The sequence below is a fragment of the Chelonoidis abingdonii genome, chromosome 13, assembly GCF_003597395.2.
Source record: "Chelonoidis abingdonii isolate Lonesome George chromosome 13, CheloAbing_2.0, whole genome shotgun sequence".
Lineage (NCBI taxonomy): Eukaryota > Metazoa > Chordata > Testudines > Testudinidae > Chelonoidis > Chelonoidis abingdonii.
In genome coordinates, this window is record NC_133781.1 from 24,936,843 (window position 1) to 24,962,140 (window position 25,298).

At 41.1% G+C, this 25,298-nt stretch overlaps 1 protein-coding gene across 1 annotated transcript in view; it reads right to left on the reverse strand.

Moving 5' to 3' along the window:
* The window catches only part of PITPNC1 (phosphatidylinositol transfer protein cytoplasmic 1), a 182,455-nt gene that overhangs the window by 69,273 nt on the left and 87,884 nt on the right, over window positions 1-25,298 (reverse strand). Inside the window, exons 2-4 of the mRNA XM_032794504.2 lie at window positions 16,104-16,252; window positions 7,072-7,160; window positions 6,592-6,599 (exon numbers count right to left, since the gene is read on the reverse strand). Of these exons, the coding sequence (XP_032650395.1) occupies window positions 6,592-6,599; window positions 7,072-7,160; window positions 16,104-16,252 (246 nt within the window). The remainder of the gene's footprint in view (window positions 1-6,591; window positions 6,600-7,071; window positions 7,161-16,103; window positions 16,253-25,298) is intronic.

A 25,298-nucleotide genomic window follows, 5' to 3' on the forward strand; every position in this document is an offset into this window, starting at 1 on the left:
TTCTGTGCACTCAACATTTTACACTCCGCACCAGGGGGTGCTGTATTATTGACAGTGTTTTAAATTTTTGCTGGCTGTGGCTTTAAATGGTCTGTAATATGTAAGAAATCAACTATTTTATTGGTGTCCTAAATTCTAAAAAGAACAGAGAAGTTATTGCACTCTGGGCCTGAGCCTCCACCACTGACGTCAATAAGACCATTATAGGCTTGGATCCTAAAAGAACTAGGATCATAAGGGGATGTGAACAGTGAATAATGACCTGATTTTAAAATAATTTTAAACCTCTCATTTTCACTGGTGCATAGTTTGTACTCAGCAAAAGCTAGTCTCTGTAAATTAAATGTATCTTGCCCTGTTAGCAAAATACTAATCAATTACAGATTTTTTAAGCATAAGGACAACACACTATTTGGGTCCTGATCCTGCACTGTGATCCATGCAGGTGAATTGCTTAGTTTATATAGGTTTCAGAATAGCAGCCGTGTTAGTCCATATCTGTGAAAAGAACAGGAGTACTTGTGGCACCTTAGAGACTAACAAATTTATTTCAGCATAAGCTTTTGTGGGCTACAGCTCACTTCTTCGGATGCATAGAATGAAACACACAGACAGGAGATATTTATACATACAGAGAACATGAAAAGGTGGAAGTATGCATACCAACTGGTAGAGTCCAATCAATTGAGATGAGCTATTATCTCAATAGTTTATATAGAGCACTATTTATTTCAATAGGCTCTGTGTGGTTATAGCAGTCTGCCCATGCAGATCACACTGCAAGATTGGGGCATTCCTTGTTATCTTCCTGAATATCTGTTAAGCGCCTAGCACAATTTTGATACCAAATACAAAATATAATGGTGTAGCTTTTTAAAAAGAATTATTGCCAAGATTTTATCTTAACAATATATAAAACTTAGCCCAATTCATCCAAAAATGAAGCAAGAGGAAGTTTAACTTTGGAGGAAAAAATCATGCTGCGAAAGCACTGGGTGGCAGTTGCTGAGCCTGGTAGATCAAGAAACCACTTATGTCTATTCCTTAAAGCAGCTGGCTCTCCTCATTCTGAACCTCATGGAATGGCGCGATGACCTCATCGCTGGCTCGATGACTGCAATGTTTTGCAAAACCAAACTCAAGTGGAAGTTGTACACATGACATGGTTTCCTTCTGCCTCGTATAGCATCTAGATATAGTCTCGTGGAATTTTCAGAGTCTTGTTTCATAAATAGCCCCCATATTAGTGCCTACCTTCAGGATACCGTGCACTGCACAGGAGTGTGAACACACAGTAGTGCCATTCAGTACTAACTGCTTACGGCACAAGCTGGTGTGAATCAGGATGACAAGTATGTGATTTTATAAGAAGTTATGATCATGATGACTGGAAAATGGATGACTTGGTAATATCATAAATGCTGCGACTTTCCAGCTATTTCTCAACCCTAGAAAAACTATGTGTGGATCTTTTGGTGAAATCTGCACTGGGATTGGTGCCAGGTTCTTCTTCCTTCCTCCGTTAGGAGGACGATCCATATAACCTCCAGTCATCAAACAACTCTCCCTGCTAGATTGCCCAAACTTGAAAGAGAGGGAAACTTCATGGCCAGCCCTGATGCACGTCTAGAAGTCCAAGAAGTCAAACAGAGAAAGGCAATGATGTGAAGAGTAGGGCACATCTGGGAGGATGAGACAAAGGAGAGAAAGAGATGAGGAGTGGAGTATGGAAGACAAGATAAGGGGCGGGAGAGTGGCAAAGATGGGAACAGTGCTGTAGGGAGGAGAGAGTAGCAGAGAAATGAAGAAAAAGAGCAAGGAAACTACGAAGAGAAGTTCAGCACAAACAGCCAAGTTCAGTAGGAAAATGGCTGTTTACATCACAGCTGCAGACTCTAGGGGATGAAAGAGTGAAGGAATAAAGCTGCCTCTAACCACTCTGAACCTGACATTGATGACTCTGTTCAATCATTGATTCAAGCTCTTCTTGTTCTCTGACATGCTGGAACAGTAGCTTGCTGAGAAAAAAAGAGGGCCAGAAGTGAGAAGCGGCAGAACTGATAATGAAAGCAGCAGTGTTTCCTAAATTGGGGAATATTTGATGTTGACTGATTCATAATAACCAAGTAGGAGAATAAAGGAATTCTCATAGGCATCCTGCTATAACCTATAAGGGGAAGATTCAATAGGATTAAGCTCTTAAAGATGGAAAACAGCTTTAGAATTCAGGAGAATTCTGAGTTCCCCAAAGATTTTGGAATTGTTACTAGCTAACCTGGGTCTTGTACCTGTAACTCATGTACAACTACAATTGCCATTCACTTCACGGCGTGTTTTAGCTGGGCAAGCGCAGCTCTTAGATCATTAGGGGTCTAACTAGCCAATTACAGCTGAATTTTCACATAATAAATTCAGATGCAGTATGGCAGTTGTCAGTTGGGATAAGTATTTGAGAATTCTGAAATAAAGTGTTTGCTCATTAACTTGTATTAGGCCCCGGTGCTGCAATTGATAGCTGCTGCTGCTTGCATGACTAATAGAGCCTATTAGCATGTTCATTAAAAGCATATCAGTAAAATGCATCCAAAATTCAAGCAGTGGCATTCAGATAAGGGGAAAAAAAGAGATACCCCTCCCCTCAGATTCTTTGAAATTTTATCTGAAACCAAAATTCTGCTCCCTTGCTTAACTCTACTGTCTGTTTATCAAGGTAATCACTGTACTTCTTGATAACTTATTTTATGGATTAATTAGCCGCTGATTAAGTGAAGCTCATAACTGGTCTGTTCTCAAAACTAGTCAAAAGCAGTAGGTCAATAATGGGACATTTAACAACTATCACTCCGGTGCCCTGATACTTGTTATCTGAAGTATTATATTCTCCATTAATCACTTGCTATAGGAAAAATAGAGTCAATATGATAGATCATCAGTACAGGATTATTGTCTCCTGCTTTCTCTTCAATAACTGTTTTTCACAAACACTTCCACACTTAGATTCCATTCTCATTGAAGTCAGTGGCAGGAGGAGGACAATTCTTTTCTGATCTCTGGAGGTTGATCAACTTATGCCACTTAAGCATGCTATTTAATGACCCATATTATCTTAGCTTCCATACTTACAAAAAATTTATCAGTGGTCCGATTTGATCATGATGTGGTCAAAAAGTTTTCCAGCTGGTTTTAAAATTGCAGACCCAGTATTTAAATATTGCTTGTACTGTGAAAATTGACTGCAGAAGTTTTTGAAATTAGCCTAAATGTGTGATTGGACTGCACATGTGAACCAGCAAAAGATCTGCTTGAATTCTGCTTACATTAGCTTTTTGTTATTTTTTCCCCCTTCCCTCTATGTGAGTATCTGCAAATGTTCTGAGACTGATTTTCAGTGTATTTTGAACATGAGACTGATTTGTTTGGACCAGGACTGAGTCATTCAGTACTGGTGACCAGGCTGATTATTTGTTTATTTTAAAGCTTCTGTCTTGTTCTCCACAATCTCAGCTTTCACTTTGAACAGGTCACATGAGTATTTTTTCTGTGCTCCTTGTTGGCTAACAGGTACAGCAGCCCTGCTCTAGAAGCCATTTTCACTTGGTTTCTCAGAGAGAGAGAGAGAGAGAGAGAGAGAGAGGTTGCTTTTCCATTAATTCTTTTTGATCCAGCTGGACAAATCCAGAAAAGAAAAATCTCCTCTGGATCTCTGCATTTTTTACTCTGGCAGACAAAGGCCTATTAAGCTTACACAATTACCCCTGTAGCTTGAGACAGTTTTTAATATTTAATATTTTCCCCTTACAAAATTCTCAAACTTGAGTGTTGTGGGTGCTCAGTCACTTTTCATCGAGGCGTCTAAAAATGTCTTCAGTCCTTAACCCTTGACATCTAATTAGGAAAATATGGGCAAATACCTTTACGCAGACCACCTAAATTGGACACAATAATGTAGGCAATGGGCAACTATTGTTCAACATAACCTCATAATACTTTCTGTGTTTTCCATTCTTGTTTTAATGGACCCAAGCTTCTACAAGGGGCTTTCTTCACTTTTCTTGGAAGATATTTTGTAGGTTCCATTGAGAAGTTTTGTTGATATGTGCCTGAAATGTTCTTTGCTTAATTTTGTCCCAATATTCCAAGCTGTGTCTCCTGGCATTACCCACAACCATTACTCCCTCCTCCCCACAGACAGTTGTTTCCACTCTTAAGTTATTGTTTAACCAAATTTTACATTTACAAGCCTTTTAATCTTTCTTCATAAGTCAATCTCTCCAGCCCCTTGATCACTTTTTATTGGTCTTCTTTGAAGTCTCCAATTGGTGAGTATCTCTTGTATGGAGGTTTACAGAACTGAAATCCAAGTCCTACCTATGGTTCTTACCAGAGTTGCGCAAAGAGGGACCGACCATAACATCTCTGATTCAGATTTGCTGTCTGACTAATAATAATACCTAGCTTTTAAATACTGTGTTACTTTTTTTGAGGTGCCTTATAGCATTGCATTTCAAATTAATATATAATTTGTGGTCTGTTATCACTCCTTAGGCACTTTCAACATTCCCAACTGTTTCCCACCCATTAGTATCTTTGCTTTGCATTATCCTTCCCCAGAGACAGTCACTTGTGTGTACACAGGTCTTGGTGATTTACTGCAGTTGTTTTCTCCAGTTGGCTCCATAACATCTTCCTTAGTCAATTGCTATTAGGAACATGGTTTAGATTTTTGCATGGAAAAGGAATTCTTTTTCTCTATAACAAAGACTGATCCAAAAGCCCGCATTTAATTTAGCCATTACATGCACATCTCCATTAGCTGTTCTCTTGCTAGTTTTCTCCACAATTAAAATTATCTACTTTTAACAGGTGAAAAGTTGATGAAAAGTTTTCAGAGTGTAAAACAGAGCGTAGGTAATGGATGCCAATGCCACATTTCATGATGTATGTCAACTTCCTTACAAAATTTAGGGAAAAGTTCTGCTCCCAGATCCGCAGTGCAAGGAGATGAGGCTCAGCTGGTGTAAATTGTCACAGGCCCATGGAAGTTACTGGACCTGTGACAATATACAGCAATGAACTATCTGCCTTCAGATCACTATTGTTGATTCTGCCCTCATTCCAAGTGTGGACTACCACTAATGGCCATAGGGATATTCTGCATGATACAAATGCAGAACACACATAAAAAAATCTGCTAGGCAACCTGGTGAGTAGAGTTTTGAGTAAATTTTAACTGTCTACCTTACCTACCTCCTGCATGTTCTCAGCTCTGAGCCTCCTCCCAACTGTCCCTGGATTTCTTCTTTTCCACTTTCATCACATTAATCTCTTGCTCATTTGAAAAATGTTGCGTAAGCATTTTAAATGCTGGACTGTCAATATAGAAGGAATGGTGTAAAAGGGCATGCTTGCCCCGTAGTGCCTGCTGATGGCTAGTATGGCGGCTCTACTGAGGCTTGCCTCAGTTTTCCCTTAATTCAGACTTCCTTAAAGAGTCCACACAGGCCAGATATTCAAAATATTCCCCCTTCCGGGGTCCAATTTATTAAGTCCTGTACACAATCTTTCAAAATAGACTCAGACCAACACTCTTCACCCCAGTTTCAGCTGGACCCTGCCACTCTTCCCTGAGGGTCCCATCCTCTCTTTTAAAGTTCCTTTCTTTTGCCCCAGTCACAGGCTGGGCACAACACCTACTCCCTGAGGGTCTGTCTTCCCAACCTCCAGTGCCTCTTGCTTGGAGTATGGCCTTCTCCACGTGCCTCCTCACTGACTCAGGGCCCTGCAGGAGCCATCCTACTCCCTGCACTGTCTGCAGGCATCGTCTTACAACCTGCAGCTGTTTCCCCCTTTATAAAGCCCAGGTGCTTTCCCTTAAGCCCTGTTGGGCACCAGTTAGTTAGTCCAGGTGCAGTGGACCCCACTCCCTCTTAAAGTGACTGTGACAGATGGGTTATCCTTGACCATTGCTCTGAGGGTCAATCTAACTCAGGGCAGGATCTTCTCAGTTACAGGACCCTATGTCTAGAATTTCTTCCTTGAGGACATCCACCAATATTTCTCTCTCCAAGACTCAACTAAAGATTTTTCTATGCAGGTTAGTACCTCTGTAACCATTTCGGTCTCTCTTTATGTGCCTGTTCTTTTGCCCAGCTCTGTTTGAGGGAATGGTTGGTTTTTCTGGGCATTGGGCCCAGTTTTTGTTTAATTTTGACTACAGATGGTACAGTTTCCCAGATCCTATACCCAGAGACAAGCACTTTATAAGTGTTAAAAAATTAAATAAAATCTGTCTCTTGTCTCCATATAAGAATCAGGACTTTCAAAACCCTGCCTTTTTATAGAAACTTCTTTTCTCTGATAGCTACAGTCATTACCAAGTTATCAAAATAAGTTAAAAAATTTATAAGCGCTCCATAAAACACTTTAAATTAGCTTCAATGTTCTTGAACAATTACATAAAATAAAGTTCCAGTATCAAACCTGCTCAGCCTTGGTGTGGCAGTAAAGGTGCCAGCTTTGGATTCTACCTCTGGATTTTACGAAGTGATCTTATTTTCAGAATTAAAGAAATAAAGAGTATGGAAAACTTACTGTGTATTCTGGTCCCAGTTTGTCCATTGGTAAGAGAAGGCAAGAGAGAAAAAAAAGTAGAATAAAATAATGATGCAAATTATTTTCACTAAGTGCAAAGATATATTAATAATCAAAATCATTGGTTGAATAAAGTACTGATTTAGACTTCACTGTGCAATCCCACTGGAGTCTATGGGACAGCATGGGATACAAGTCAGCATGATATTTAATATAAGTATCTAAAGATCTAATGCAGAAATTTAAAAGGGGAGAAGGTAGCATAGGGTAATGTTTGTTTTTACCCATCTATAGTTTCTGCATGTTACCCATATTTCTTGGTAATACCAACTGATAGGAAATAAAAATACATGGTGGTTAAACAGGAATTGTTCAAATATTTTAACGTCTGTCTCTAGGTATGTGGCATGTAGCCTTCAAGGACACGCAAGACTAGCCACAATAAACTTCCAGTGTTTTCAGTTTGCTTTGAGTAGTTACCTGTAATTGTATATGGGTAATAATTCCAAGCCTTCTCTGTAATGTAAAATATTTTGGGAACAACTGCTCTGGCCCAGCTAGGTAGTTTGCTGCAAAGAAAGGAAATCCCAAATTAGAATATTTATTGACTTGTGAGAACTGTAAGATACTTTCTAATCATGCTCACAATTTGACAAGTACTAAGCAGGACCTATTAACACTAAGGGCTTGTTTATATTACCTACTGGATTGGCGGGCAGCGATCAGTCCAGCGGGGGTCAATAGACACAATAAATCGTCCGCTGAAGGCTCTCTTGTCCACTCTGGTACTCCACCAGAACAAGGAGCGCAAGCTGATTCGATAGGAGAGCGCCAGCTGTCGACTTACCACAGTGAAGACACCGCGGTAAGTAGATCTAAGTACGTCGACTTCAGCTATGCTATTCACGTAGCTGAAGTTGCGTATTTTAGATCGACCCCACACAGTAGTGTAGACAAGCCCTAAGTCCTCACACAGTAATGTCTGTAAGTTATGTGTCCCTTTAAATCTGCATTGAAATCTCACGTTAGCCAACTCCTGACCATTGGCCATTGCACTGCCACACATGTATTCATTCTTTTGGGGAGAATAACTTCCTTTTACACTTCTCTAGCTAAAGAGAAGATTCAAAGTATGGGTTTGTGAATTCACAGCCTTGGTCATGTGACGAATCAGCACAGGTAATGAGATGCAGTATGTACTTTACACTATAGTATTCTTAGCATAAGGAGACAGCCTTTATCAGTAGTCAGCAAGTATAGTAAACTGGCCTAGTCATTCTTATTTTGTTACTTCTGCCTAAGGAGTTTCTTCCTCCATATTCTCTACTGATGCATAAACACTTGTACTCTATTAACTCCAAATACAGATTATGAGACAGGATTTTCTGTGTGCAAATAATACTATGTAGCAATTATAAAGAGTTTTATATTCAAATTAACTATCTTTCACTAACACCCTTCTGAAGTTGGTGAGTATGTATTATTATGTCCATTTTGCAAATGGGGAAACTGATCCAGAATGAACAAGAGCCAGAGTTAGAATGTAGGACCTTTGAGTTCTAGCCCAGGGTTCAGTCTGCCAGGCAATTTACCAATACACTGGCTACAATCCTAGTAGACTAAGAAAACCATTAGATAATTGGGGTGGAGGGGGAATGATTTTTTTGTGGCCAAGAAAAAAAACCTGCAACCATGCAAAAATACCTCTGACACAGTGACAACCCAGCTGGAGTGATGACTTCTATGGAGTTGTACCAGGTAAAAGCCAGTGCAGCATTCAGTCGCTATTATCTGTATTACTGCAATGCTTAAGAGCTCACTAGGTGCTGTACAATCACTGAACAAAAAGACAGTTCCTGCCCAAAAAAGCTTACAACTGAGTAATTTCTTTTGAACACTCACATGGTAAGATAATAACCATGATTAGGCACTGTCCCTGGCAGGCTGGAGTCAATTTTTGTACTAGCATCTCCAATTTGTGGAGCTCAGAGAACCCTGAGTTATTATGGAGTTGACAAACCTTGGTTTTAAAGGGAAGGAGAGTTTATATACATTTGTTGCTCAAGCATTCCCTGGGTCACATCAGCGTTAGCCACCAGAACTAGTGGTGACAATGATGGGGCACTGGCCACCAGGAGAGAGGCAGAAGTTTGGAGATGACAAATAGAAGTACTCTTCAGGGCTCCATTTAAAAGTTTTGATCAGACCAGGGGCATGACAAAGATCATGTGGTCTTAGATGGAGTCTGAACTGAACCACAGCAAGTAGCTTCTGAACTCAATTATCCAAACATAAGGGGGAAATCAGTTAAGTTCAACTGTTTGTGAGCTGGCTAATTGAGGGAATTTTCAATACCACTGCCGCATGTCAGGGATATCAGAGGGTTTTGGATAATTAAAGATTGTTTGATCAAGATTTTGCTCGATATAGATCTTTGCATTTGTGTGGAAGCCAAAATGCAGAAGATACCACACCTAAAACCACAAGTTTTCATGTAAACTAGAAGTTAAGTGCATTGACTTTTTCGCCTTCTCAATGACATTGTCCAAAGGTTTGTTTTTTGCTTACCCATGCTTTTCTTGTGCAAAGCCCTAAGCATTGGTTCTTGAGAACAAATTACATTACAAAATTCATGCCGCACATGGGTTGGAAAAATTAGAAGGAACACTGGATGCTATCGGTCTCCACCAGAAACAGGAACAAATCTGCTTGTTTGAACTTGATTGCCAGATCTCTGGAAAGTGTCTGGAACCCGAGCTGGAATATCAGGGAGGAAGAAACTCCGGGGAGAGGCCATTTGGTTGGGTTTTATAACTTTCTCACAAAATCTGCACTGTATTTGTTTAGACTTTGCCACTAGGTCACCAGACTGAGGTGAGTCTGGGCTCTCCAGAGAATGAAAGTAAAGGAAGGTCTGTATTTTATTTTTTAAAAGGAGCTCCACAGCTACAGGCTTGAGTGAACCCTAGTCTGATGCAGAGTCAGGGTATTTATGTATCAGAATAAGTTGTTTAAAAGTGTCCAGTCATGGCTTGAAACCTACATTCCTTGCTCAAGCAAGGCACCTGTTGCTCCCAGCAGGAGAAAAGACTATAAGAACAGGACCTTTAACTGGTTTTCTGCCTCATTTTGACCCTCACAGATGTATCTTATAAACAAATCCTCAACTAAGTGACACTTCATCTCCATTTCATTTCAGAAGCGGTGGTGCGAGTCGAGTGACATCTCTCTGAAATCCACTTGGAAGAAAACATGGGCCTTGTTGTTGGCTCAGAGAACTTGGTTATGGGATTCTAAATGTAAATGTACTTTCAATTTGTTCTGATATCTGGAATATGTCAGTATGGGAAAAGCTACTTCTTCTGCCAGAGGCTTGGCCTTCTCCACAGTTTGCTTTATACAATGGAAAACTAAGCGTGACACACTACCACTGCTATTATGAATGCCTCATTTTGTTGCTGACTCAACTCCCAGTGAAGTCAATGGCAAAATGTCCATTGATTTCAATGGAAAGTTGAATTGAGTGCTTTGGATTTGGCTGCCTATACTGCAGCTATAAATTATCCTGCTTAGATTTTAATTTTAGTTCTGCAGCAGAAAATCAGGGCTCTTTTTTCCTGGAACTTCTACAACCAGTTAATTTGTTCTTTGAAAAATTAGCTGCTACATCAAATGCTAAATTTGATACTTGACAGTTATAAAATCATAGAATCATAGGACTGGAAGGGACCTTGAGAGTCATCTAGTCCAGTCCCCTGCACTCATGGCAGGACTAAGTATTATCTAGACCATTTCTGACAGGTGTTTGTCTGACCTGCTCTTAAACTATCCAATGATGGAGATTCCACAACCTCCCTAGGCAATTTATTTCAGTGCTTACCCATCCTGACAGTTAGGAAGTTTTTCCTAATGACCAGCCTAAACCTCCCTTGCTGCAATTTGAGCCCATTGCTTCTTGTCCTGTCCTCAGAGGTTAAGGAGAACAATTTTTCCCCTCCTCCTTGTAACAACCTTTTACGTACTTATCAGGGAGCTAATTTAGCAGAAGGTTTCCCTTTACTTTCCATAAAAATTCTGCTCAAATAAGTTGGACTCATTTTAGGTAACAGAGATAAAGGAACACGATATGTTTCTATAGCATTCTTTTGTATCTTCAATTCAATTAGCCTAAGCACTATATTTCGACCTTTTATTTCTTGTATTTCCCCAAACTCTGGCATTTTGCAATTATTTGATCATGATCACTTGTACCTTTAAAATTCTAGTTGGTCGGATTGATTAATCTTTTGAGCTGAAGTTGTGAGATTTTAATAAATACAGTGTGCTTGTAGTGGGGTCAGCAGCCCATGCACCTCTTCTAGGCCAGAGACACCTCTGCAGAGACCTACTAACAATGTCTCCCTCACAGGGCTTTTTAAACAAACCCCACCCTGGCTTTTCTTGTCCATTCACTACCCCTTCTCAGGGCTCTGAGTTTATTCACATAAATAAAACTCAAGGTCCCAAAACACAGGCCATTGGTTTTAACCTCTTGTCAGGTCACTGCCAGGCTTTTCCTGCCTGTAGTCTCAGTAGGGAAACCCCACGCGCCAGATCTTTCTGCTGGAACCTGCTCCCTGGCAGCAGTCTCCAATTCACCCTGCTCCCTGATCTTCCTGGTTGGGGCCTTTCCTGCTTTGGCAGTCTCATACCCAGGGCCTACCTGGCTAGAGCCTCAGGCTTCCAGTTCTGGCTTCCAAACCCCTCGATATCGGAGTCTTCCCTGGAGAAGGTCTTACTTCCTGCTGTTTTCTGCATTTCCCTCTTCCCTGCTGCCCTTTATAGGAATTACCTGATCCAACCCAGGCGTTCCTCTTTAGAAATCAGGGATGACCAGCTCCAAGCCCTCCAACCCATCAGGGGCAAGCCGCCTTGTTACAATGCTGTTCATAGTTGTAGTTCTATTTAAATTCAATATGTTTGACTTAAAACACTTATGTTATGGCCCTAGCTGAGCTCCCCTTTGTGGACGCGCACCAGGCTGCTATTCTGGACCCAAATCTTTGGCTCTCATGAGTTTTAAAGCTTATTGAGTCTGACCAGTGTTCAGCCACTCCCTTTGTCTGGCTTTTCAGGCACACTACTGGGATACAGACTGCAACGCTGGTACCCACTCCTGAGTCAGGGGACCCCATAGCCCCACTGACCTGCACCCCAAGACCACTGTGGACTTTCCCAGTCTCTGCAGTAGCTCTTGCCTATCCCCTCCAGAGCTCCATCCTTGTGAGGACTCTAGATTACTGTTCCACCTTTCAGGGACTTTGCCAAGGCACTTTACATCACATACAATTAATCACAGACTAAGCATAAGAGATATACAGATCTATGGAAAACCAATCAACCAACACCCCACCACAGTTCTTGACACCTCCTAAGGGCCCTTTGGCTCTTAGTCACTGTCTTCCAGGGAGGCGGGCAGCGGTGGCTCTATGTATTTTGACACCCCAAGCACAGCAGTCAGGCAGCTTTCAGCAACATGCCTGCGGGAGGTCCGCCAGTCCCGCGCCTTTGGCGTACCCACCGCCAAATTGCCACCGAAGCTGTGAGACCAGCGGACCTTCCAGAGGCATGCCGCTGAAGGCAGCCTGACTGCCGCCCTCACAGTGACCGGCAGGCCGCCCCCTGCGCCTTGCCACCCCAGGCACGCGCTTGCTGCGTTGGTGCCTGGAGCCGCCACTGGAGGTGGGGATTCTTCTGCATCTGCTCCTGCCCCCTCCTGTTGTCAGCCAATGGATGGCTGGTGAGAGAGAGCCAGCTCAGAGCAGAATTTGTTCTTTTATAAAATTCTAGTCCCCTCTGTCAGGTGACCCCCCAAGTGGCTTCAAGTCCCTTGTCTGGTGATTGGTTGCTTGAAGTCCGGACTGGGTAAGACTGGTTCCTGTGAACTGCAGCACAGTTGTTGTTTCAGGGTGCTTCCATTTGAATGGAAGACCATCCAGGCAGACGACCCTTGTTTGCTCTCCGTTGTTAGCCCTCTGCTAGATACAAGGATTTTCCTTGATACCTACCCAGATGTTTCAGCTCCAAATGGAGGCTGAAGTTGCCAAAGTGAAGACTCAGCTGCACAGATTAACAATCAAAATGGAGTTCACAAACCAGAATGGAGTTTACAGATTGACAGACATGTACTAATCCATCAGAACACAATATTATCAGAACTCAGTGAAGGCTTCTGTTGCCCTAAAATGTATTATTGCCTCTCTTGTTGCTGATAACTTACAACACAGCAATCAAATGACTTATCCAGGAATGACAGATGTGTGAAACAGTCTCAGATAAACCAGGTGAAACTAGACTACTTTCCATTGTTGCAACAAATTTGAGTTTTAGACTAGCTCCATTGCAAAATTCACTAGAGTTCTTGAATATTTAGAGAAAACCTGCATCTAGTTTAGAATACCGAGATCTCTTTTAAGCTGAAACCACCTCAAAATCACAGTTGTGCTTGGTAACTTGTGCTATGAAAACAGGTGAAAGTCATCAGTTTTTACTGAGTTTGAAACCTAAAAACTTAAAAGCAAAACTTGCAAGGTACATTGAAACCCCAGAAATGTTACAAAGTGCTGAGTCTGTGTTGATTTAGTTGTCAAAGAACACAGGAAAGCTCCAGCTGGAAAACAATGGGTCAAATTTAGCAGATTTACACCTTTTGCAAGCCCATTGATTTGATGACAACACTGCATCTAGAATGGTAAACTAAACCAGACGCGCTGGGTGGTTAGGTAGGAGCAGCTCAAACATTTAGAATGCCAACAGAGGGTGAAATCCTTAAATTTAATGGGCATTTTTCTGTCGTCTTCAATGGGGCCATGATTTCACCCTAAAAGTGAGGTTCAGGAGATATAATAAGGGCTGGAAGTGGGGGACTGGGAGAAGGCGAGGGAGCAGTGAGTGGGTTCAGCAGTTAGGAAAGGATTTAAGACTGGCTGAATCTGCTAACATTTTCCTACGTGGCAGCCATCTTGGACACTGATCCATATATTTCTGAAGTTTTTTGGCCTAAGTAAACTTTATATTCAGTGTTCTGACAATGTCACAATTTACTGAATGCTGAATTACTGAACAGATAAACTACTGGGCAAAAGAAAAAAGATCCTTTTATTGCTAATGTATGAAAATTGTTTTTCAGCCAAAGCTTCTAATCTAGATTAATGTCAGGTACTCGATAAAAAGCCAGGCCAAGTCAATGTGACTTTGGAATTGTTTACGTTTGAAGATATAGGGTAAAATCCTGACCCCATGAAAGTCAATGGGAGGTTTGCCTTTGTTCCAGCCCAGGGAGCCAGGATTTCACCCATAAAATCTAAGAGATGATATTTCTGAGCAATATATAAATTTGCTCCAGTCCTGTATCTGTGACTCACAGTACTGATGACATGCCCACAGAGCACTGTCTTTTATGAATGTAATTCATACACTGGTATTTATGGCAAGGCTTTTTTTCCCCATTATAATGGAAACTGCAAACTAAAGTACTTATGGACAGCAGAAGTAGAGCAGTCACAGAAATAGATCTGCAGTGGCCATTAGGCAGCATTCTAGTAAGACACTGACTCTCTCAAGGGCACTTTCCAATAGTCAAGAAAGATATTGGAATCATTTTGTTGCAATGGATCACATACGGTACTTTTTTGACAGAAAAAGATATCTCAGAGAGAATGATCTTTCACCTCCCCACAAAAATATGGATCTCATGGAGGAAAAGTGAAGGAGACAGACTGGACAGCTACCCTGAAATCTCTAGAGTCTGCATGAAGGTGCCGTGATCTGTCCTTGCCATTTCTCCATCCCAGATGGAAGTAAACATCTCACATTCTTTCTCTGAATGGAATGGAGATAAAACTAACCACAAAGGCATGTGAATTTATTTGATATGAATCCTCAGGACAGTTTTTGAAAATGTGTTGTGTCTGTGCACAGCATTTTGAACACGTGCGCATGCCAAGCACGGTTTGTACCAGCACTGCTCTGCTATTCAGTGACAAATATTAAGCTTCTAAGTGGTGAATAAGGCCCACAGCAGACTTTTTACACAAGAACAATTATTTGTAGGCATGGAGTATTGCTGGTCATTCTGTTGTTAGGCTGGGGAAAGGTCAGATCTGTCAGGATTCCGGAACAACATGCAATGGTGTAATTGCCACAATATTGCTATATCTGCTTCTAAGGATCACAGTGCAGAGAAGCTCAATAAAAAAAATGGGCCTAAGGGAACACAGAAGAATTAGAAAAGCAGCAACATTCAATTAGATCAGTAGTAATAAAAAACTGCAGCAGATTAAAGAATATATTTCATACAACAGAAATATAGAGGTTTTTAAATTAATACTGGCCTTTAAGTCAGTGTGGAAGCACTGACCCCTAACACTTTAATTTCAGTTGCAGAAAAGACATTTTCTGCTTTAAGAAATGATGGGGCTGTCGGGAAACAAAAGCAATTTTTCTCATCATGTCTTTAAGCCTGTCACTTTGCTGTAGAAGGTCACTGATGTACAATTCGAGTGGTCATTCATAATGTCAACTCACTTTGCTGAGACAAATCTTTTGTTACCAAAATGGGTCACTGGCCTTGTGCAGTTCTTGTGAAGTAATGCTCAATCTTGCTGCATCAGCACCCCAAGGGCTCACTGCTACCCTAAGCAATTCTCTGCTGAGTGTGGGGCCAGAGTGACTTTCTGCATGCTACTGATGTTAAACAGAGGAGACATGATTAACCTCTGTGCCATTTCAGGCAGGATTAATTTTAATGCACCTATTTGATTTTAGCTGAATATGCTGATTTGGGATGTTAGAAAAAAAATCTACCTTTGATCTAGGTTTTGAAAAGAAAATAACTGTTTTAAAGAAGAACTTCAGTGTGTTACATTTTTTTGCACTTCTATAGCACTTGCCGTCAGAGGCTCTCACAGCACATTACAAACATTAATGAATTAATCTTCAAACACCTCTGTGCAGGAGAGAAGAATGGAAGCACACAGCGATTAAGGGCATCCACAACTTTAATTAAAGTCAATGGGAGTTATTGGTGCTCTGCGCCTTGGGAAATCAGACTCTCCTGGACTTTCACAAGATCACACAGCAAGCACGGGATAGAGTGAGGAACAGAACCCAGATCTAGTGACTCCCAGTCCCTCTGGCACACTACGTTTCTTTTAAACAGATCCCCTTTTTGTTTTACCTATTTTGAAAAATGGGGAAGCGTGAAAGAAAATAGAGAATTGTGCTGATTTTCAACACAACCTGGCCTTCAGGCCATAATTCTTTGCCATGGAAAATGTGCTCTTCCAAATGTGCTCTTCCATTGTGTCCCTTTCCTTGAAGCTTCCAGTAACTGTAGTCAATAGAACACACTACATTTGAAACACAAAGACTATTTCCTGAGAAAGATGTTATGCCCTGCAAATCTTCAACACTGTGCACGACTGGAGGTTACAGCAACATGCTGTTCAAGGAAACAGCTCCATAGCACTTGCCTGTTGAGATAGACCCGTTTTTCTGTTAGTTGACCATTGCCATGATTTGGATCTTCATAGGGTTCATTCTGCACAACTTCCACGCCCTCCCCTCGGTCACTCTGCTCATGGCTATGCTTACTGATCATGTACAGCTGTCCAATTCTGTACTGCAAAACAAAAACAGGAGCAAATGTATTAGCCATATACAATGCATGAATATCCAGAAGCCAAATGTCAAACAGCTATACAGAAAAAATTACAATTTAAAGGTAGTGAGGGGAAAGGGAATCACTGCATGGAGAACTGTTAGAATGTTCATAATAAACACTATTACTAACAAATAAATCACTAAATAATAGTGATACATCCATAGTGTCTTCTACCCAGGGAAGATAGTACTTTACTCAAAGTACTTTACCAAGATCAGTCACGTGGTACATGATCATTGTGACATAGGTAAATTACATCATGGGAACCTTAAAAATGTAAATGGGTTTAAACCATAGGTGATATGGATCAGAATAAAGGCCTCAGCGTTCTCGAAAGATGGAAGTTTCTGGAGGTGCAAGGAGTCATGAAGAAGTTCATGAAGGACAGCCCTTGGCATACCTCTTTAAGGATTTGTAGCTATAGAGCCAGGTCCTCCGCTGGTGTAATTCAAGGCAGCTCCACTGAAGTTAAATGAGTTCACTTAGAATCATAGAATATTAGGGTTGGAAGGGACCTCAGAAGGTCATCTCTAGTCCTATGCCGAGGAGACACCCATGTTTTTTGCTTATAAGTGGAGAGATATGCAAGGCACTCTTTTTAAACAGGACTAGACAGCTGTGATTGTAGAGGTGCCAGAAATGGCAGCCTGGTAAAAAATTATATGGACACACACATATACCTGGCAGGAAATGATGACCTAGCCATGATCAGTTGTGACCATAAGACATCGAACGGCCTCATGATGGTCTGTGTGAAGCAAGCTGGTGGTTTTTGCTCAGCTTCTAGTGGATAAATGTCCACATCACAATATCGCCACCACACCTGACACCCTTATTAGACTCCTCAGAGAAGCCAAGAACTAAGTGGGTCCTGATGACTGGCCTCCACTCTTTCTGCTAGAGGTCCTTGAAGGTCAGTCATCAGGTACTCTGGACAGTCAGTTTGGGGAAGCCTGCACTGCCACCCTGCCTCTGGTCTATGAATGAATCAAGGACTTTATTATTCAAATTTGTCAATCCAGCACTTTCTGCCAGCTCCAGAAATTCACTAAAGTAGGTTAAGAACTCATTGATTTTTTGAATGAAAAGGTATTTTTTATTATCAACCTCTAAACTGGTATTTTCTGCGCAAGTTTCATATTCTGCTCTGAGTTTTAAAAAAATGTCTTGCATAACTGACAGATTCATTCTTATTTCACTGAGTTTTATAATTTTTTTTATTTAGTTTTCCCCATATTTTTCTGTCTCTGTATTTGTACATTTTGGAGCATAAGAGAATAGTTAAGAACCAACAGCTCCCCCTTGATTTTATTGTTTAAAGGATTTTTTTTAACTTGGTTAAGTCTTTCTTTAGAGTAGCTGTGATGGGAGGACTAATCCCCAGTAAGAAACACATCAGATGTCTGACAAAGAATTCTGATGTATTGTGAAAGACAAATTTTTAAATGATGTTTGTGCCAGATTGTTGATACACTAACTGAAGTGCTTTCATTACTAACAATTAAATGCTACAGTATGTGTCTGATATACTCAAGTGCTAAATAGCAAGGCAGTGTTTAGTACTTGTGTACAAACTATTCTATTATTATTTCAAACAGTGCCTACCATGGTCCACTGAGATATCAGTTTCTGAGACACTATGCACAATAGAAATTACATTACTGTGCAGTACTGGAGATATTAACTCTGTTCCCCTGGACTACTTTCTGTCATGGAGAACTGCAAATTAAAGGTCTGCTCCTGCTCCTATGGGAATCAGTGAGAGTTCTGCCTTTTATTTCAACAGGAGCAGAACTGGGTCCTGAGAACAATTTAAAACAGCAGCCAAAAGAGAGGAGGAAGGAATATTGCAGTTCTGGGGGCAGCCTTGATGGAGGCTTTCTAAGTACAAGCTGTACTAAATTTAAAATGTATGGATTCAGAAATGTCTGGCAGAGTCAGGTGTATGTGCAATAATTCCCCAGGTGAAGATAGGATTTAGTGCCTCCTTTATTCTGTATCATCATTCTTTGCTGCCTCTCTTGCACTGGTCAACCCAGGTCAGCAATCCTTCTATCTTTCTGTTTTTGTAAAGGATGGAACTTTCCCCCACCTATAGAATTTCATCCTTCCCAAACTCAATCCCAGTTTCTGTTCCATGGTCCCAGTGTCGCTCGATACCAGAGTGCTTTAAAACAGTGTTTCCCTAACAGTGGGTCCCAACCCACCAATGAGTTCTAGTTGGGTCATCACATCGGGGGCCAGACTAACCTATCACTGGACCCTGATGGAGGGTGGCTGGGCCAAACCTGAGTGGTGAAGCAACCCTGGGTACCAGGTTGCAATGCTTGGGGCAGGGAGCTGGACCCAGCCCCATGGGACAGGAGCCACTGCTGTGGTGTGAATGTAGGATGGGCTTGTTCTTCAACCCCCTCCTCACCTTCAAGCCTCCCCTCTGCACTGGGCTGGGATTAGGGTGGAGGCCAGGGCAGAGGGTGGATATATGTAATGGGGAGATCTCAAAAAAAGACAAATTGCAGTTGGTAGGTCACCTTATTAAAAAAAATGGGCACCACTGCTTTAAAGGAGCTGCTGTGGCAATGACAGCAAAGGATTCTGCAGTATATGACTGGGCAGAAACAGAGAGACTCTTTAGGAAGGATGAGATGAGGTTTGTCACCAGGAAAGAACAGTTTATTATAATAAAAATATGAAGCTTTTATATAATATTTTATCAATTTAGGACTGTCCCATTGCAGAATAACCTTGTTATTCCCAGACAGTGTCCCCTTACAAGTAGCACACCAAGCTTCTGCCTACTTAGCCTATGTTTAAGGCCTTCTTGAAGAGAAGGGATAAAGGTGCTTAGCTGTGATGCAGAGGAAGTAAGACGACCAGCTTCTTGCCTGTGTGGCCTCTCATAGGCTGCTCAAGTCCACAGGGAGCCAATCCCAGTTCCCATTATCTCACTGAGGTGCCCCTTGTAAAGGGGGGCCAATCCCCTAGGTCAAGTGGGTGGTCCCAGGGTTTAGCCTCTGTCCTACCAAGCTCCCAGCCCTGCAAACGTGTCCCGGTTGGCATGGTAGAGGTGTCTTTCTTTGGCAAAATTTTCAGGTGGGTTTAGTGCTGGTGAAAGGAGCCAGATTTACAGGCTTGGCGGTTGAAGTCTTTGGTTTGTTCCCAGAACAATCCTGGGCAGAGGCAGCAGCAGTGCAAACTTCTTCACACTACCCTGGCACTGTACCTTAAACCTGACCTGTGAGGACTACTTCTAGGAGTCAAAGGCTATTCCAGGGTGAATCAGACATTGGCTTCTCTCCTGAGACTGGCCAGAAAGTTGCTAATTTTGATGCTGTGGAAGCTGGGTGGCCACCCACCAAATTCATTTCATATTTAACACCACCCAACCATAACATAGCAGCAGGCCAGATTTAGGGGGCAGACAACCGAGGCAACTACCTGGAGTGCTATTTTTGTTGTTAGTGACAAAAGGGAAAATAAAATGTTTGCAGTAACATGCTTGTATTCCATATGTGGATTCATTTTTCACTAGCCTCCTAGAATTTTCTGGATCTTTGCAGACTCTCATGGAACATTCCAGACTTTTTGAGAACTATATTTTCTTTGACCCTCCTAGAATGTTGTCAGCCATAGCCTCATAGGTGTATAAGGGGTGGGGCATTGCTAGGCAGTCAATGAGCTATAAGAATGACCTGAACTGAAAGCCCAGCTGCGATATTGTGAATCTTGTTTTACTGTGTAATTGTGAAAGTGTACTTGTGTTTTAAGACTTGAAGAGTGTAAGTAGCGACTAATAAAGGACATATTTAATGAGATGCTAGAGATATCTATTGAACCACTATATATGCAACAATATAAAAGTAACACTGTTACTTCTTTTGTCATGCTTAATATGTAACGTTTGATGACTTTCTAAGACTGCAGAACATAGTGTTAGGGAGATAAAAGATGCCCCAACAGAAGCCTTCAGGAGCTCAGTATAGAAAGCAAAAAGCTCCATTGCAATCTCATGGGAAAACATTTGAAAAAGAACACTACAGACCTTTTGAACTAAAGGACTAGGGTTTACATTCTAAGGCTGTCACCTACCATAACACTATTTACTACTGGTCCACCCAATGTTGGTGCACAGCTGAATTTCTTGATGTTAGTACATTTCAGTTATTCTTAAAATTTAAAAGTTTCCATAAGCTTAGAGGAAACAACTTTTTTATTTGCTTGAATAAATACAGATTTACAAATCCTAGCATGCAAATTTAGCATCTTATATGACGGAGATAAATCCTGCAGGCTAATTGTATGTCAGAGTCATGAAATGGGCTACAAATGCAATAAAAATAAGGTATTCAAAAGTTTAACAAATGAAGGGGGAGGAGCTCCAAAGACGCTGCTCACTTGGTATGCCATCTGATCTAGCGCCAGCCATGGACAGTAGTAAGTTCGTGTCATATCTCACCTGAGCCAGTGATCCATAGGTGAAAGTTTCTATAAACTATTATTGACTCTCCAAGCTATCCTATCCGACCATGAGAAACAGTCTTCATTTATACAGTACTCGGTACTATTTACTATACATATTTTGATGCTTCTGAAAGTAAAGAAAGGCTTTTTCTTGGTACAGGACTTTACAATATCCAGTATGTCAGTTTCAAACATACTACCTAGAGAATTGGATTTTTATAGCATCTTTCCTCATTGACTCTTTCATCTTCCAAATGACCAACAAATTCAACAAAGCTTATCAGAATTTGATCTGAACAAGATCGATATCAGAGGGCCAGATCCTGATCTCAGGTGTAACTTTTGAATTCAGTGGAATCACTCTGAATTTACTGGTGTCAATGAGATCAGCATCTGGCCTGCCAATGTTGTTACTATTCACTCTTAGGAGCTACCCTGCCCTCTAAATACAGCATGTTAGTGTCTCAATAGCATATACAGATGCAGTTCTGGCATGGGATGAAGCTTTCTAATCAAACCATATTGCACTGGACATTGGGAGGTATAATGCATAGCTGGAACTGCTTTAATGAAAAGGCATTAAGTAAACCAGATGGAAAGTTTTCAAACATTATCTCTTCAAGTGGAAGAGAAACACAGTGTCCAGTGACCATAATTTATTAACAATGAACTGTCTAATCAGCATTATGATCACTAATATACTGCATTTTTCCAAGAACCATAACAGACAGTGTAGGTTGGCTCAGACTTTTGTGGGATGCTGTACAAAATGAGGCATAGCATGCCTAAGGCTCAGGCAGACTTCTGAGTATAGCTCTAGCACCAGTGCAGGTGGAGAGACCTGTTTAACTTAAGGCTTTTAGCCCCAGTTTCAGGCTTCAGGGGGATCGCTAAAGCCCTCAGCACTGTCAGCATGGTGCATGGGTGCCACAGGTACCATGGCTTTCAGGCACTGTGGCTGACTCTGAGCAAAGCACAGGAGGAAGGGGAACTCTGTCTGCACAGGCTGCAGAAAAAGCAGTTTTGAGTTCCAGGGCTGTCTGGATTTTGGTTAAGAAGGAGACTGATCAGCTTAATTAATATTAATAGTTTTGACTTTTATAGAAAGTTGCAGAGAAAGCAACTTTGATGGGGGGAGAGGACAACTGAGAAGCAGATTTCAGGCTTTTCCATGTCTCACTGCAGGGTGGAGAACAAGGAAAGGAATTGGGGAGAGCAGAGCTCTGAGTTCTTTGTCCTACTGGATAAGAGTTGTAATAACTGTGCCGACAAAACTACTCTAATGGTGAGCACAACTGTAAAAAATTAGTGTAAGTTCATAAGGTATCACAATAAACCGTAACAACAAATGTTGATGGGAAAAGATACAAAAGAGAAACAGAAAGACTGAATTAGTCCAAACAAAACGGCCTCCTGACATAAGTCAAGGGCTGTTCAAACAAAAAAAGTGTAGAACTGGAAATCACTGAACCAAAATTGGTGTGTTGGATATTAGGCCCAACTCCATTTTGGGGTCATTAAGGGAAGAAACATTGGGAAAAAGTTGGCTTCTGGATGAAGCTTCACCGTCATGGCTTCCACCACCACCAACTCCTGAGATCCTGGACCTTTGTTATCCTGATCCTGAGAGAGGCACTTGGATGACATTGCCACCTCTACTTGCTCTGGTTGAATCCCAACCATTGCCTGGAATATGAGATTGTGTCACAAACCTCCCCAGTATGTGTTCTTTTCCTTCTCCACCTTATTTCTTCTCTTTCTTACCTCTCCCTTTTTGCTTCTATCTAATAAGAGTCTAGCTAGCCAGCCAAGACTGCATATTTTGCAACACTGACATAAGCCTGTTGCCAGAAAGAAGAAACTAAAAGCAATGCCATAAAAAACCCTGATGCTGGTACAAATTTGCCTGGTCTTGGAGTGGCTGATAACATCATGTGCTGTGCCAGTATTTTTCCAGCAGCAAGGCTGCAAGTGAGAGTCAACACCAGAGACAGATGCTGCATTTTCTATCGTTTTAGTTCTTACATGCCCAGCCCAACTCAACTAACTTCTCTTTTCCCCAAAAGGACACTAGTTACCATCTTTAATACCACCTAAGAGACTGTGAACCAAGAGTTTTTTCTTTGTAGTCCCCCTACACTAAAGGGAAAATATTTATATTGCTTCCTGTATTTTTCACTCCATGCATCTGATGAAGTGGGTTTTAGCTCATGAAAGCTTACGCTCAAATAAATTTGTTAGTCTCTATGGTGCCACAAGGACTCCTCATTGTTTTTGCTGGAACAAGGCATGTTGTTAAAATAAAAGCCTTTCTGAATACTTCACATTTCACATTCTTTAACTGTTATTCTTTCTTTCTCTAGGTCTATAATAAAAAGTTAAAAGGATTTTTAATGATGTTTATCATGGTGCTAAGCAGGCTGAGCTCTCTGTATACCAAACGCCAAACCTCATTTTAAAACTGTTTAATATTGGGCAGTGGTTGGGTTATGTTAACACATTTGAGTCTTTGGGGCCATTTATGCCATCTAAATTAACACAACAGAGAGCAGTTGATTTTATCAGCAGAAAGGGACACAAGGGTGCGTTGTCTCTAGGAAACCAGAGACTGTGTTGGTAGCTGGTAAGAGAAGGCTTGATCACGTACATGGCACTGCACGGCTAGGTCTCCAAAAGCCTTTTTCAGTGTGGGTTCAAGGACCAATCACCAGACAGAAGAGTTCATAGGTACATGGTGGAAAGGCGTGCAGGCAGAGCGAGAGCTCCAAAGGTACAGGACGCTGCTGGGGACTGGTTAAGAGTGGCCTCACTGCCAATTAGAAATTACAAATGAGATAAGAGGAGCGTGTCTGTGTTTCAAAAGAACAGGATAGGCAGTGGGAGAGACCCATTGAATCCGTGAGTCCATTCCCCCATCCCACGGGCTCTCTCTTGTAGCCAATAGGTTTGACTGATGGTATGTAATTTTAAAATCGAAGAATTGGTAAGACACTGAGAATCACTAGGGCAGCAATCTAAATTCTGGGAAAGATTCTACTATTCCGTTAGCTCTAACAACTTTTCTACCCAGACAGGCCTCACTCAGCAAGAAAGATTTCCAAGTCAAAGCTTATTGAAGGCATTTGATACCAGCAAAGTAAAAAGTAAAAGATGAGAAAGTGACATTAATTTTAATGTATAAAAACTAACAAAAAACCCCAAACCCAACCAACCAAAATACTCCAAGCCTAATTTAGATTTATTTGGCCTGATTCTTCTCTCCACTACATTAGTGTAAATCCAGTGTAGCTCCCCTGTGAAAATGTAATGACACCAGTGTAAATAAAAGGTGCAAGAGGAGAATCAGATTCACTGTATTCCTTTTAGATAGAGTATTTTTAAAGCTGTAAGTTACTGAATTGTCAAGAAGCATTTAAACTAGTGCCTCTGAATATTGGTTCACAAGAATGAAATAAGGTGGGATCATACTCTCGTAATCTGTACAGGATTGCAGGACTCCTCTTGAATCAACCTGAAGTCAAGCGATTAACCCCTCAATTACCCATAAATACACAGGGTAATTACTGCTGAGTCATAGTAGTAGATGCATTTTTGCTGATTCCAACCATTAATTAAGAGAGGTTGGGACATTTGAGCTTTTATCATGAAACCCAAGGGTCTGTCCATAATTACATAACACATTTTTAGGTGATTTTCAAGACTCAACACCCTTTATAACACTGAAACAAAATGCACAACATTAAGGACCCACCCTGCCTCCCAATGCATTACATAATTTATGGACAGCCCTGAACAGCCACCAAGCTTAGCTTTTATATAGTTCTTTTCAACCATAGATCTCAAATTGCCAAAGAAGCCAAAACTCAGGAGGGAGGTTAGTTTGGACTAGAAACAAAGTGTGTTTATTCTGTTCAGACAGAGTGGGAATGCCACCTGCTTGCAGAGATGTAACAAAAGATCCTACATAATTTGAAAAAAATCAATGTAGTTTTGTCTCTGCTCCTATTTTCAACATCAGAGCAATTGCCAGCCAGTTTTGTAAAACCCTGTTACAATTGAGTGTGTTTAGGTAATCCTCATTATAAGCAATTATATTTAAAAGCTATGTATACTGAACTTCAGTTTTTGTCAGAACAACGATCCAATGTAATCGCTAGTGAGTAGGCATCTAAACCTAAAAGGTCTACAGACAGCTGTAATTCAGAAAAGCATGGCATGATTTTTAGTGGAGGAGAAATTACACAGCAAAAAAAGAAAGATCTTCACAGTTTTAATATAGCCATTAGGCTTAAAACATGCTTTTTCAAATGTTATTATCAAATTCTATCAATTTTCTTTGTGCATTTTATGTTTTAGAACTTGTGGTGCTGCTACTGTTTGAAGCCACATAAAAGCTCATGCACTATTAGTGTTGGTATTTAGGTATAAAATCTGTTTTGCAGTAGGCTCACTTTAGCACTGTACATAATAATTGATTTTAAGCTACTCCTATGCAGAAGGTCCTCCTCCAACAGCCCTTATTCATGCAAAACTACCACTTTGA